Source organism: Equus przewalskii, chromosome 28 (assembly GCF_037783145.1).
Source record: "Equus przewalskii isolate Varuska chromosome 28, EquPr2, whole genome shotgun sequence".
Lineage (NCBI taxonomy): Eukaryota > Metazoa > Chordata > Mammalia > Perissodactyla > Equidae > Equus > Equus przewalskii.
The window spans coordinates 35984512-35999747 of record NC_091858.1 but is presented as its reverse complement, the minus strand read 5'-3'; the positions used below and the strand labels follow the sequence as shown (position 1 = coordinate 35999747).

Sequence of the window (15236 nt, the reverse complement as noted above, 5' to 3'; positions counted from 1 at the left end):
GACCCTGCATGATGTAACCACTGCCTGCATTTCTAGCCTCTTCTCACAACTCTCTTCGTCACAACTCATTTCTCCCGTTCAAGGTGTTCCCATTATTGTAGGCCTAGAATACTCCTTCCCTTCTCCTCTGATCCATTTTGCCTTTCTTATTTCTACTCATTCAAAAATCTCCATTCATTTCCCAAACTAAGTCACTTACTTATTCATTCAATAAACATGTTTATCAGCCCAGTAAATCTGTTAACCACCTCTCCAAACATGCCAATTATTTTCTGACTTGGTACAAAGCAGAGCTTTCCCCAACTAGGACAGAGACTCAAAGACTTGACCTTCATTAAATACTTAAGGACGATGAGCAGACCACTCTTGCTGTACAAAGTATGGAACTGTTCAAGCTTTACTCAGTCTTCTCATCACTACAGCCATTAGCACTCCCAACTCTTGCCTGAAACAGCCATCAGTTGATCTCCAAAACCCTTTTTGCCTTCTGCCCATGCAGTCCTTCTGCACACAATAATCTTTTTACAAACATATAATGCTTGCAAATCTTATTTCTAGACATGGGGTAAAATATGTGTTTTATTAACATTCTAAATCAACTTCAACGTGCTCTGAGGATTCATCCAAGACAGCTGGGGATATGTGATCTCCATCAGTCCTGGGGATTCTTTCTGTGCCCCAGGAAGGCAAATAGTCCCCAACTTTTGGGTCCCCTGCTCTTTACTTCACATGTGCTCACTCCCCAACCTCACATGGTCCCTCGGCTTCCAGCAGTTCCAAGGCTCTGTGCACACAGATAGAACACTCTTTGCCTGTCTAAGTGCATCCGGACACCACTTTCATTCTGAGGTCCCGCCAACTCTGGGTGGCGCTGTGAGGAATTAAACGATCACTTAAATTGCTAGAGGAAGCCCAGGTCTGCGGAACTCTCGCACCTCCCTTCTTGTCAGTCACTTGAACTGCTTCAACCTTGAGCATTCACCAACCCTTCTGCTTTCAAAAGCTGAGGTTTTGGGAAGACCAAAGCCGGGAGAGGGTTTACCCCAGAGTATGGGTGCCCGCTATTTTTAGGCCAAGCCAAGTGCAAAACCTGGTTCTCTCCTGGAATGAGGTCGGGAAAAATACCAGTGGAATGAGATGCAAACAACATCCCAGGAAAATATCCTGTCACAAATGCAAATGAGTTCTCGTGGATTCCATTCCGAAAACACATTAAGGACTTCTTGTTGACCTTGGATTAGCATGTAGTCTTTCATTGGTTTACAAAGGTTCACCCTCAGTTTGAAGTAGTAATTTCGGTGTCTTTGGCCAATCGGTACCCCAACTGTTACCGGACTGTGATGGAAGAACAGTGAGAAATGGAGGAAAGAAAAGAAAACACCACATCCACTGTTTACCGACTGTGTGTGTGTGCAGGCGTGTGTGTGCGCACATGCATGCACTTGTGTCAACTCTTTTGGAAGTTGGATCGCTGCTTGTGATTTGGGATCTATGCTTGAATCCATTTTCCCTGGCTGCCAAAGGGAGGGTGGGCTAGGAGCTGGGGTCTTTTCAGCCTAAATCATAGCACAGCATTCACTGAAAGAACACTCTAGGTGTGTGTTGAATGATAAATACTTCAACACATTTGCAGATTTAACCCATTTGTTATTTGACATTGGTTTGATAGATGATGAGAGATATATAGATAGATAGATAGGTAGATAGATAGACAGATACATCATTTTTCTTTTAATTGAATAATTGTTGGGGAGAAAACCATAAGCCTATCCCAGCTGGTCAGCGCAAACATACGAAGAGAGATTATTGTTTGAAACTACGTAATAGCTCATGGAGTGCAGACAGGGGAATGTTGCAAAGGGAGGTAACCTGGCCTGTTTCCAAAATAAAAGCAATCTTTCTGAAGAATATGCTCTTCCCGGCCCCAGCCTCTGCCAGAAGCAAAGTGCTGGCTGCTAAGTCAGCAAACAGGGTGCACCCAAGGCCTTGGAGTGACTTACAAGGAGGAAGGTGGAAAGCGAAGAAGTGCAGGAAATGTCATCTGCACCTGCTTCTTGGCCCAACTCAAGACCCATTCTAATGTCAAGACAAGAAGGAGACAGCCACCAAAAACACCGATTTTTACCCATTTTAATTTATTTGATATTTGCCGTCCTCTCACTGTTGTATTATATTTGCATTTTGGGACGATGTGTGTAGAAAGAACAATATGTTACTTTAGATCTAACTAATCTAACCAAGTAAGTTTTCATTATAGCATCCGCACCACTTTTTGCCTGGTTTTACCTGTAATTTTGGGTAATCAGTAACTTCTTCTAGTGCATGACTTTATTTAATTAACTGTAACTCCTTTTAAGCGATGCCACCCTTCCTGGCTTTCCACGTCTGGGTCTTCTGCTGAGGACTGGACATCGGCTCAGTTCTCAGCTTCTCCATCCACCATCCAGGCTGCACACCTCTGTAGCGACTCAGCTTTTCTCTGAACTCAGATGTGTGACATCTCTTCTCCTACGATGCTTCTTGCTCGGCTCAAGCTTTTTGAATGTACTCTCTTTGGGGGTTGAAACTCTAGCTCATACTTTTTAAAATTTATTTAATAGCCTCCAGCCCCCCAACACAGTAATTTGCACACTCAAGTATTCAACACACATTTTTCTTTGTTTGTCTTCCATGACTATATCACTGTGGAACCAGAAAACCTGCTTCTACTCCTGATTCTGACACTGAAAATTTCAATATGTCCCAATTCTATAAAATAATAATAATTCCCTTACATGTGAGTAATGCGTGCGTTGTGTGTATGAAAGTGTTTTGTGAATTATCAATCCCCTCAACATGCTAGTATTAATTGCAGCAAGCAAATTCATGAATGACAGTCCTGCTTGTACTTCTATTAGGAAATATAACCATTTGTGGTTCCATAAATGATGCTGGATCTTGATGTCTCAGGTGGCATAGAAGACACACAGGAATCAATTAACCAGGGAGCAGCTGGAGCGAGGGCATGCCCTTTACTTCCCCCTGCACTGGGCTTCCAGTCAGGGCTCTTGGCAGAGGGACTGTCAGAAGAAGCTTAGTCCCACCACACAAAACGCAGTGGAGAGATTTCTGCAAAAGGGTTGCTACAGGCAGAATATTTTTGATCCCATTTTTTTTACCGTGACCTAGATAGAAGGACATATAACCAAGAAAACTTGAGAAATTTTATTACCGTCCCTACAGATTCTGCTCTCAGGCACCCTGCTATTTACTTCCCCTCAACACCAATCGTCAGCTACAAATTGGTATGACTTTTGCTCTATTTTATTCATTCAAAATTTATAACCTGCCTACTTCCCAAAATGATTTTATAAGGCTTACAATGTAGTCCCACATACATATGGCTGTAGAAAAAGAAAGGAAAAATAAAAAACTTGAATTTATTTAAGAAGCCAGTCATTTTTCCTGAAATGTGTCCCTTTAACAAATACTCATTCCTGTTTGTTTTCACACAACAATTAAATTTTAAAATGGGTTCAATATCTCCTAAATAAGTACTTTTTAAAGTATCATAGGAACAAAAAAGTTTAAATATTGATTATATTTTAAAAGATAGTCAAATTTTATTGCTGATTTGTCATTTCTTCCATATTTACTTAACCTTCTAAAAAATTTCAAAGAGTTTTTAACTTAAAGAAAATTTGCAAATATAGTACAAAAACTCCCATATGTCTACTGTCTCTCTCTATATTACATATAATTATAGCTATCTCTTTATCTATAATTTATATCTGTAAAATTGTTTTATTCTAAACCATTTGCAAGCAAGTTGCAGAAACGAAGACCCATTTCTTGTGAAAATTCAGGGGAGGGGCTTCTTAGAACAGTTCTCAAAAACATAAAACTAAAGAGATGCAACAGTTCCATCTAATCCACAGACATCATCTGATTTTCAACAATCTGCCAATAATGGCTTTTACAGCAAAAGGATTCCATCTACGTGGACCTGATGCATTCAATCTTATGTCCCCTTAGTTTTCCCCAGTCTGGAAGAGTTAGTTTTTCTTTGCCTTTCATGAACTTCACAGTTTTGAAAAAATAGAAGCCAGTTTCATGTGCAGAATATTTTTCAGTTTGAGTTTGGTGCTCTTCGCGATTAGATTCAGGCTATAGATTTTGGCAAGACCCTCAAAGTGTGATGCTGTGCTCTTCCTAGGTTGTCTTGTCTTCAGGCTCGCTCTCAGACGTGCGGGGGAGCTGGCTCCTGCAGGATCTCGGAGGCTGACTCAGGGCATTGCTTCCCAAGACTGATTTCAGTGACATCACGCTGGTTGTTTGAAATCGCCATGGTGGGACTATTTACACCACAGCAATTGCAATCCTACACATATCAAACTTTTTTGTTTGTTTGTTTGTTTTGAGAGCAGGCTTATCAGCACACCAAAGCAAACCATGTCCTGTTATTGGCGACCTTGAAATGACTGCTCAGTGAAGGTGGTCTCTGCCAGGCTTCACCACTCCGGAGTTACACCTTTCCTCCTTTGTAAAGAATTAGGATCAGGTGGGGAGAGGCCTGAAACTGTGAATGTCTATTTTTCATCAGAATTTTACCCATCAGTTTTAGCATCTATTGATGTTCTAGCCTGAATCATTTGTTATTATAACGGCTTGCCAAATGATGACTCTCTGATTCCGTCTTCCTTTTAGATTTATTAGTTTGCATTCTGCAAGGGAAAGCTTTCTCTTTCACTCATTTCATTTGTGCGTGTATCTATTTATATCAGTACGGATTCAGAAATTTCAGTTTTATACAAAATGTTTCATCATGTATTTTTTTCCTGCCAGAGCCTTGGAGTCAGCATTTCTCCAAGAAGCACTGGTTCCTTTAAGGGGAGAATGGTATTAGAGTGATATTTAGAAACCCAGAATTGGGTCCTAGTTGAGTTCATTTGCTACTGGGGTGTTATTGTTTTACACTTCTCAAAAGACACATGTAGGAAATACGTACACACATACATAAACACACACATACAGGTACACACTTAAATTTTTATTTATGTTTATAACCATATATATTAAAATCATAAGTTCACACCAATATCTCTAATTCAAATCCAACACAACCAGGTCCATACTAGCCTTCCTCCTTTCCATTTTTGTAACTCCCTTCTCAAACATTGAGGAATCTGGTTCACATTGTCCTCAGTAACTATGTCCTCAGTTCTCATGTAACTACCCAACCTCCCAACTGTACCAGCTACCAGCTTGTTCAACTGTCTCCTTGCTGGGTCCCTAACTGTGCCAAGCACCTTCAACAAGTATATGGAAAAAGAAAGTTGGCCAAGATGGAATCTTAAAATTCATTCCGTCCCTCAATTAACTTCCACTGTGAAGACATCCTGCTGTGTCCACGGGGTCTTAAACCATTTGCTCTTCGCAGCCTCAGGAGTCTGACTCGTAGTGACCTGCTACATTCTCATCTGCCCCCTACTTAATGGGAACAAAGCTTCCTCTCCTCTCATCTGTTTTCCAGTGTTCTTGCTCTAAGACTTCTGACACTGGAGAAACTACTCTGCAGAGAGAAGAGTTTTGTAGGAAATGCCCACAGTGAATGTTTTCTTGTAGTTTCTTTTGTTAGTGTTTGATGACCCTGACTCACAAAGACAACGGAATTGGTGCCATCTTACCCGAAAAGCTGCCCAGTCTCGGTGCGCTCATATCGCCGCCATCGTAGATCTCAAGAGAGTCCCAGTTCTGCTCTGTGGCGAAACTGAGGACTTGAATCTACCAAACAATAAAATCATTAATCTTTAGTTTTTGGTTTAAAGAAATTAGCCTGATCATAGGGGGTTTTCATAAAATTAAAAATATCTATGCAAAAGATAGATGGAACCCAAGAAAGTAAACCATGGAAGGACATCAAAAACTTCTACAAATGGCACTTCTGATAAATTTTATCCTAAAAATCTGTCATTTTTATTCCAAATATGGAGGCATGATTGGAAACACTTTGTAGAAATAGTAAGCCAAGAGAAAAAGCTTATGGTTTTTGTATTTACAATAGACAATACAAAAAGGAGGAAGCAAGCAAGAAAGAAACTCAAGGAGCTGGCTATGCCTGTTTACTTGCAGACTCTGGGCTGGAAGGAATTACCTGAATTCCTGATCCTTCTGTAACGATGATTTTCCAGATACAGTTTAAATTGTTACCATATGGCTCAGGGTAGCCCGGGGATAAAATTGTGCCTCTGCGCTGAGTGAAATTGCCACTGCAGGGGACTAGAAGACAAAACCGTAGTTAGTGGAAATAAACTACAGGGAAGGACAACATTAATTTGTTGTTTTGTGTTCTTTTACTGTGTAATCAGATGTTCAGAGAAATTTTACATGGACTATGTACTTTAAATGGCACTTTTAGCCAAGGTCTAATTTAGTCTATCTTTTAAATTAGCAATACCATTGATTATTATTTATTATACTACTAAGTTATAGATCTTGCATCTCAAAATAAATCTCTTCAAGGTCTCTTCAAAGGCACTGTATCTAACAATGGTATCTCTGAAGTGAATTCTGTTTAGAATAATTTATCTATACAATTTAAAGAGCTTTGCAGAGTATTCTCTTCTATATGCAGACATGCAACTCCAAATGATATTAATGAGATTTATGTGCAAATCCAGATAGGGGAAGAGATGCTTAAAATGTACAAATGAATTCAAGTGCTAATCATGATCCCACTAGAGGTTCTTACACAAAATGAAACAAATAAACTATAACTAACAATGTCATTGTTATTCAGGCTGCGTTAACTTATTTCTTTTCAAAGCTTCATCAGCACAAATTTATTAAAAGGGCATTACACAAGTAATATAGCAAATCAACATTATAATGATTTTTCCCCAAAATGAAATTATGTTGTATACCCATGGCTTGAGAGTTGATGGCATGCTTAATAAGTATTGAGAAGGAAAACATGTTTCAGACTTGTTAATCTGATGAATTGTTTCACCAAACACAATAATTTTTAGGGTTTGGCTGCTACTCAATTGTTTCCAATAAAGTAAATTGCTCTTAAATCAGTCTAGAGCAAGATCAACTTATGCAGACTGGACATGAGCACTGAAAGGCAGCTCTTCGATACTGCTGTGAAGTTGGGATTGACGGCCTTGGGCAAGTCATCACCCTGTGTGGATACATGCTTACCTACGCAGCTCGGGATTGTGTCGTTCCACTGAGCCAGAGCGTTGGGCACGGACTGACAGCGGATAGCCGTGGAGCCCTGAAGGAGGTACCCTGCGTTACACTCGAAGCGAACAATGGAACCTGCTGAAAAGTCAGATCCGATTCTCCTTCCATATCTGGGCTCAGGGACAGAGCTGCACTGGGTGTCACTGGTCCGAGGAACAGCTAGAGGCAAGCATACAATACGGCCATCTGTATCTCCAGCAGGAAGCTATTTCCTTGGAAAAGATCTGAGATGAGTCGAGCGAGGGGGCTTACGTTAACATGGAAACTCATAATGCCTTTCACAGTCTCCATAGGGAATGACCTGGGGAGCACTTTCCCATCTACATTTCATCCTCTCATCAACCCTGAGGACCACCTCACGTTCTCATTTCAGACGAGGAAAATCTGGCACAAGGAGAATTGGTGCCTTACGAGGATTCAATGACATTCAGGCAATTAAAATTAATTAAGCACCCAAATCATTGTGCTAGTGACAATGAGATGACTGAGAACTTGTACTTTTACTCGAAGACCTCAGAGTCTAGTGAGAAAAACCACTATGTAAAGGATTATTTATAACTGGTCATTTTGGATACAACAACAAAATCAATAATAGAACTATCATATGATCCAGCAATTTCACTTCTGAGTATTTATCCAAAAAAATTGAAATCGGGATGTCCATTGCAGCATTATTCACGAATAGCCAAATTATGGAAACAATTTAAACGTCCATCGACGGAAGAATGGATAAAGAAAACGAGGCATATATGTACAATGCAATATTATTCAGTCTTACAAAAGAAGGAAATCCTGTCACTTGCAACAACGTGGAAGAAACCTAGAGGACACTATTCGAAGTAGAATAAGCCAGTAACAGAAGAGCAAATACCGCATGATTCCATTTATACTAAGAATCTAAATAAGCCAAACTCATGGAAACAGAGAGCAGAACGGTGGTTACCTGGGTTTGGGGAGGATGGGGAGTTGCTGTTCAACGGGCTTAAAATTTCAGTCATGCAAGATGAATAAGTTCTATAGATCTGTTGTACAATATCATGCCTATAGTTAATACTGTATCGTACACTTAAAAATGTGTTTATTTTTAACAATGATTTAAAAGATTTAACGTGAGAGGGTAAATCTCATGTTACAATAATAAAAAAAAGTACTATGGGAAAACATACAATTAAAGTATTTATTCTACATGGAAAGACTTGGGAGGGAACAGAAGAGAGAAATTGTTTGGATCCCACCACTGGAAGCAGACCTAGTAGGAAAATTCAGCCTATCATCTTGTTCCCAGGGTCTTCTCATTTGACCAGCAATTCTCCATGGTAGGAGGTGGTCATGGCAGAAGAGCTTTGGCATGAGGGGAGCAGCTCTGACACCTGTCACCTAGTAGCTGCCTGGTGCTGAGAGCTGGGCCATGCTGTCCTTCTGTTGATCATACACAATCTCTGAGACCACTATGTGTTGGTGCCCAAGCACAGACAGTATCGGGAACTATGCAATCCACAAAAAAGACCAAAAATCCCCTCTCCCAATTAACATGAGTAACCACCTCTACTAATGATAGTTGTAGCCCTGCTCTGTTCCTTCTACCTCCCAGGTAAAAATTAAGATGCTCAACAACTCAATGACCCCCCAACACCATCCAATCCAAAGAAAATCATACTGCCTTTAATCTTGCCCTATATCACCTAGCACAAGCCCAAATCCTATAACCAGCCCCTCCTGGAACTCTCTTTTTGAGACACCTCCAGGTTCTCTGTGCTGTGTGATCTTCATTGATGCAGAGAGGAAGAACCCAGGTTTGTTTGATTACGGTGTGTTCTTATAGTCTTTGGATGGTGGGCATTGACAGTGAGCCTCATTCCAACCTGGGAAGTGAGACATCTACTTAAGTTGCACATCAGAATTTACCAGCTGTAAGAGATGTTTCTGTTTCTTAAAAGGGGCATGGGATAAAGTTTGAAAAATACTCCATCTAGCAAACCAACTCCTTGAGAAACAGATCCACCAGGTGTGTACTTTGGAAGTGCATATTTTGTTTTTTCCCCTGCAGTTAAAGTCAGTTTGTGTTTACTGTCTCTGGGATCCCATTTCTCTTAGTCCCTGTGTTTCTTCATTCAAAAGCACAGCCTTGTGAGAGAAAGTGATCACAGGCTCATTTTCTTTAAAAATAATCCTTCTGTCTTCACACTGCTTTTCCTAACACACTGGTCCCATGTTCTGAACTGAACATGAACAATGACAGACATCATTGGGTAATTGCTGGTAAGGAAGCAATTCTCTGAGAATGGAAGTCAGGAGACTATTTTGATTAAGCTTTGTTTCAATCCAGTGTTGAAATATTTTCTATTAGAAGGCAAAAGTTAATAAAATTGTATACCATCTAAGAGCTATAGTTGGAAAAATTAATGATACATCAGAATTGCTATTTTCTATAACTAAAAGCAGAATGCAGAATAACTATAATATTTCTATTACAATAAAATATTGCTTAAAACCTCTATTCGTCATATTTGTATGTCTGAGTATTTTGTTACAGTTGAATAGTAGTGTGAGAGCAAAAAATAAATGAATGACACTCCATGGAACATTCCACGCTCAATTATTGAGTATTCTTTTTACAAAACTGGAGAAATAGCTCCCACGGCAATTTTTCTACTTGTCCTGAATTACTTGGAGAGCATCCGCTACTTGTGGCAGATGTGCCACACTTATCTAAGGAGCCTCAAACACAGCAGCCCCCATCTGTGTGTTTCCAGGGTATTGCCGTCATTCCAGGTTCCTACGGATGAGGAGAAACACAACCTGAAGGGTCACATGGATACACGTCACCATTACACCTTTCTGCATGAACTTCATAGTTGTCTAGTTTCAAGAAAGATAACAACAAAAGAATAATACCTGCATTTGGATGAAATTATGGAGGACATTTTTTAGAGGAAGACATTTGCAAAATGAAGAGAAGAGTTCACTTTTAAGTACAGTCATGTGCCACATAACGATGTTTCAGTCAACACGGACCACATATGTGATGGTGCTCCCATAAGATCAGTCCCTTGGAACCTAGGTGTGTAGTAGGCTCTATCATCTAGGTTTGTGTAAGTACACTGTATGATGTTCACACGATGATGAAATCACCTAACAATGCATCGCTTAGAATGTATCCTGCCATCAGGTCAGGCAATGTGTGAATGTATCTGAGAAAGTGGGACAGAGGAAAGCCATGAAACTGAGACATCAAACCTCCAAGTAACATCTAGGGAGGAAAATCAAACCATGCTCCCTAACTTTTCCCTCTCAGCCCAACCTTGGTTCTTGCCCTTTACCTGGAGGTTTCAGGCAGCATTAGAGAGAAATTCCATTCTCTGTGGTAATTACACTCCATCTTTTAGTAAATGTTTCACACTGCTGTAAAACAAAATTGAAATGAGCCCAGTGGAATGTGAACAGGGAGTGAGGTCAGCCTGGAAGAGAGGGTGATACTCAAGTGACCAGCTTCTCAGACCGGCAGATTGAGGGGGTTCAGAGACCGGGTGCTATTCTCTGGTGCTTTTGCAACACTGAAAATTATGGTTCTTTTTTAGGGGAAAACAAGAACATAATGTGATAAAATCCTTCCTCACCTTCACCACCACAAGTGTTCTAAGCCACAGACATGTGCATGTGGTTCTTTCATGGCACCTCTTTTAGAGGAGGTAGCAAAAACAACAACAGTAATAATAAAATAAATCTCAATGCAGGCAGGAATACCTTGCAATATCTAAGAGAGGCAGTCTTTCCTATTTCATTTAGTGACCGAGGGACATTTTTTATTTCTCAAAATCATTCTGGTCTATCAGTTGAAAACTCTGATTCGACAAGTCATTACTAGTCAATGAATTCAAACCGATATCACTGAATTATGAACAAAACTTGATGCTCAATCTTCTCTGTAAACAGCATGCATTGTATAAGTTCTTGATACAAAATGTGAACTTCTCAGATGTGGAAAACCAACTAAGTCTTATAATTTAAACCACCTAAAAAGAGATGAGGCCTGGGGAACATCCACAAACACACGTCTTTGCATGTCCAAGAAGGACCTCAAGCAAAGAAATTCTTACTGTCAATTCTTCTTACACAAACTTAGAAAAGCATTTCCATGTTTCTTGCTCTGTTTATTTTATCTGTTTATTTTAATGCTAAAAAGAGTGAGTCTTGACAATAGGAAGATGCTGGACGAGGAAAGCCCTGAGCTAGTGACTCTGTGAGACTAGGCAGCTGGAAGCTGGGAGGAAGGATGCTGTTCAGAGGAGTCTGGGAGATGAGAATCAAGGTTAGAGTCCATGACTCAGCAAGCGTGACTAGGAAAGACAGAGATGCAGACAAGTGGCATTTGTAAGTTTTGCACTAGGGGGAGGTTTGATACAAAAACATGGCTTCCCTCTCCACTTCACATATTCAGTAAGCCTACATGGCTTACTAATTTGGGTGTGAGTGAATTATTTTGAGGGAATTGAAAGAGGTGTTGAATTCCACATTGAAACACACAAGAAAAATATACTAAATGTGGAAACAGCCAGGCATAAACATAAAACAATTAAAATAATAGTATATTGATGAGACAGCGTCAAGCACCAGGTTTGACACAGACACATTCAAATCACATGCACAGACAGAGCGGAGTGGGAGAGGGTAGTGTAGACGGTGTTCGACTCCTCCACCATAAATTAGCATGTGACTCTATAAGCAGGAAAGGAGAGAAGAATATCTGCTCTGCCTTGGATGGGCTCTGTGACCACACAGACTGGTTCTTGTGCTAATTCCAGTGTTGCTGAGGTTGATTCTAGTATTAAAAGTGTGTATTTGGGGCTGAAAGAAGAAAGGCTCTAAATGCAGTATAACTACTTCATAGAATAGAATCAAAGCTCTATTCTTGTTTTTTTTTTTTTTAAGATTGGCACCTGCACTAACATCTGTTGCCAATCTATTTTTTTCCTTCTTATTCTCCCCAAAGCTCCCCCACCCCCGGGACATACTTGTCTATTCTAGTTGTGAGTGCCTCTGGCTGTGCTCAAAGGTCTATTCTGATACTGGAAGAAACAGACTGTGCTGAACTTAAGAAATAGTAGTTGAGCTCCCATCGTGGAGGGTTTCTGAGGGCAATGCGATTCTTGATTTTGCGTTGACCTAAGAATACACTGACTTTAAGGACAATATATTTTCCACCACATTTAGCCACAGTACGTCTGCCCGTCTCCAGGTCCTGGAGCTCAGGAAGTGGAGAGAAGGCTACGGGATCCCCCGCCATGAACATTCAGGGAATTCCTGGGAACCAGGGAATGGGGTGGGGACAATTTCTCCTGAATGCCTGAAAGGAAGTCTAACAAGCTGTTGGAACTTGCTCATGTTTGAAAGCAAGCATAGCGTTCCTCCTGTGTCTTCAGGAAGGCTGGTTTACAGGAAAAATGTTACGCTTGTCCAGAACTGAAATGTTAGAATGATTATAGAGACTCTCGTGCTTCAGGAAGAGAATAATTAGATTGTTTTCGTAATACAGTCTCGCCATAACATTTGCTTCTAAATTCTATTTGACTATCACAGAGCTGAGGTGGGTGGTTGCTGAATCAAAGGCTAATGCAAGATTGACCTGGGAGGCTGATGCTTGAGCCACGGCTGTAAAAGGTGCCCACTGTCTCTGAAATAACCTAAGATCACCTGTCAGCCTCCATCCATACTGCTTCTTGCATAACCATGACCTGTGAGTTCTGCTGAGATAATGTCCTACGGTGTTTATCAAATAGCGCCAAACAGCCAAACCAAGCTCCTCACAGGTGCTAAGTCATCACGGACAAACAAAGTCGAGGCATATTTAAAGCGCTGTAATGTGAAGAGTTACCCCATTAGCCTTCTTTGGGGTGCCCCTGGTCCTAACTCCCTCTCTTTTCTGCTTCACACTTTTCAAATGTACCCTTCTACTCCCAAGGTGCATGAAAACCAAACAAACAAATAAAAAACAGCAAAAACATAAGTTATTTAGGATTCTTTAAAAAAAAAAAAAGAAAAGAAAAAGAAAACTCGGTCTGGCCTGGTGGTGTAGTGGTTAAGCGCGCACATTCCGCCTCAGCGTCCCCAAGGTTCGTTGGTTCAGATCCCCGGTGCGGACATGGCACCTCGTGGCAAGCCATGCTGTGGTAGACGTCCCACGTATAAAGTAGAGGAAGATGGGCATGGATGTTAGCGCAGGGCCAGTCTTCCTCAGTAAAAAGAGGAGGATTGGCAGATGTCTGCTTAAGGCTAATCTTCCTCAGGAAAAAAAGTTAAAAAAAACCCAAAAACCTCTATACTTCCATTTCTTCACAAGATCAGAAAGATGGTAACATCCTCATTATCAACGTCTCCACGTCATTAACCAGGATGGCATGGAAGGGCCGGGAGCAGAGGGCCAGAGGAGCCCTCTTGGCACACCTGGGTCATATGCAGCTCTTCTGCATCCTGATATTGCTACACCTATTTTTCACTGATGTCTCTAACAGCTCTTTATAACAGACTGTCTGTCTGTTAAGAAGGGTGAGATATCCTATAACTGTGGAAGTCATAAAGTCCCTGTGCAATTTTAAGTTTTAATAACTTATGAAAGAATGAAGCCATAAGTGGTAGATGAAAGCATTATTCAGAAAGTTTTCATACAACAGAGTTCAAATCATTTCTAGGTTTCTGTATAACTAGTGTCTTTCAGAAGGCAATGTTCAATTTAACTTTTCTTACGTATTGGAAACCTTCCCAGCTGTTCCTGAGTGATTTATAAATTGCATTCATGATCCTACTGCTTTCCCTCAGAAGGATAGTGCTTTGATAAAAAGACATCAATTTTTGCATAAACTCACTGTAGGAACAAAGCAAGAAAAGGAGGTATATTGGAACTTTATAAAATATTTAAGTTATCAGATTCATTGTATATTCTTAAATACAAGGAAGATATATTCCTTTTATAAAGAATTTTTTCTTTCTACTTTTCTGTATTTCATACATTTTAATGATAATACAATGTTACTTTAAGCCAAGAAACTTAATTTTCAAAATCCTGACTTCTGAGAATAACATTTGAAAATAGGATAGACATTGAGTCGTTTGCCTCAGAGATTTTATTTGACGGTTTGACTGATTTTCTAATCTTCATCAAAAATCAAAGAAATCCCCTTATCAAGGCGGACAATGCCAGTAACTTGAATTTTTCCAGGACAAAAAAGGCACTTAAATCAAGTGGTCCAGTTTCTTTACATGTCATGCAAACTCACTTTGGTTTGTAAATCTGCTTCTGCAAAGTAATAGAGAATTTATTTGAAGAAAATCAGGTCTGGATACGAGCTAAGTTGCCTAAACTGGCCACCAGCTAATAAAGTCTATTAAAAAAAAATCCTTTCATTATTTATGTTTTAATAAAAGATATAATTTAGAACAATGTAACTAATTTTAATCCAACAGCATCACCATTCAAGCAACTGCTGCTGAAACTGTATTGGAGATATTTTCCCTCCCATTTGCCTGTCAAATATTATTCTTAGTCTCTATCCATTATTTTTCGAATCGTCTTATTGCTGAACACTGAAAGGTTGTTACAGGAAATGTGTTGAGGGCATGCATTTGTAGTGTGAGATTACTAGATATGTGAATGACATGATAGATTGTTATTCTCCAGAATTTTGTGAAAAATATGATGCTGTGAAGCATGTTTCCTGGACAAGTCTTTATTAAAAGAAAGAGACCATGACTGGTAGGTGATTCTCCTCCACTTCTGAAGAAAATATGTAAAAGCAGCCCGTAATCTAACTAGTCTCAAGCAAAACTGAGACCTAGACAAACTGAGAGACCTTGCCCCTTATTTGTGAACACAAAGTTCATGTCTGAAGATGACAATCTCTTCGGAATCTCACTCCATACAGTCGTTACAAGCTAGAGCCGACGACTTGCTCTGTGCTCCTGAGAGTGTGCGCAGCTCACACAGCACGGTTGCAAATCCATAGGAAGAATATACA

The 15236-nt window shown here is 40.1% G+C and overlaps 1 protein-coding gene across 2 annotated transcripts in view; it reads right to left on the bottom strand.

The window, feature by feature from the left end:
* The window catches only part of CSMD1 (CUB and Sushi multiple domains 1), a 1831060-nt gene that overhangs the window by 228798 nt on the left and 1587026 nt on the right, over positions 1–15236 (bottom strand). For both annotated transcript variants that reach the window (XM_070598372.1, XM_070598373.1), the window contains exons 34-36: positions 7183–7386; positions 6134–6258; positions 5667–5763 (exon numbers count right to left, since the gene is read on the bottom strand). In XM_070598372.1, coding sequence (XP_070454473.1) covers positions 5667–5763; positions 6134–6258; positions 7183–7386 — 426 coding nt within the window. The remainder of the gene's footprint in view (positions 1–5666; positions 5764–6133; positions 6259–7182; positions 7387–15236) is intronic.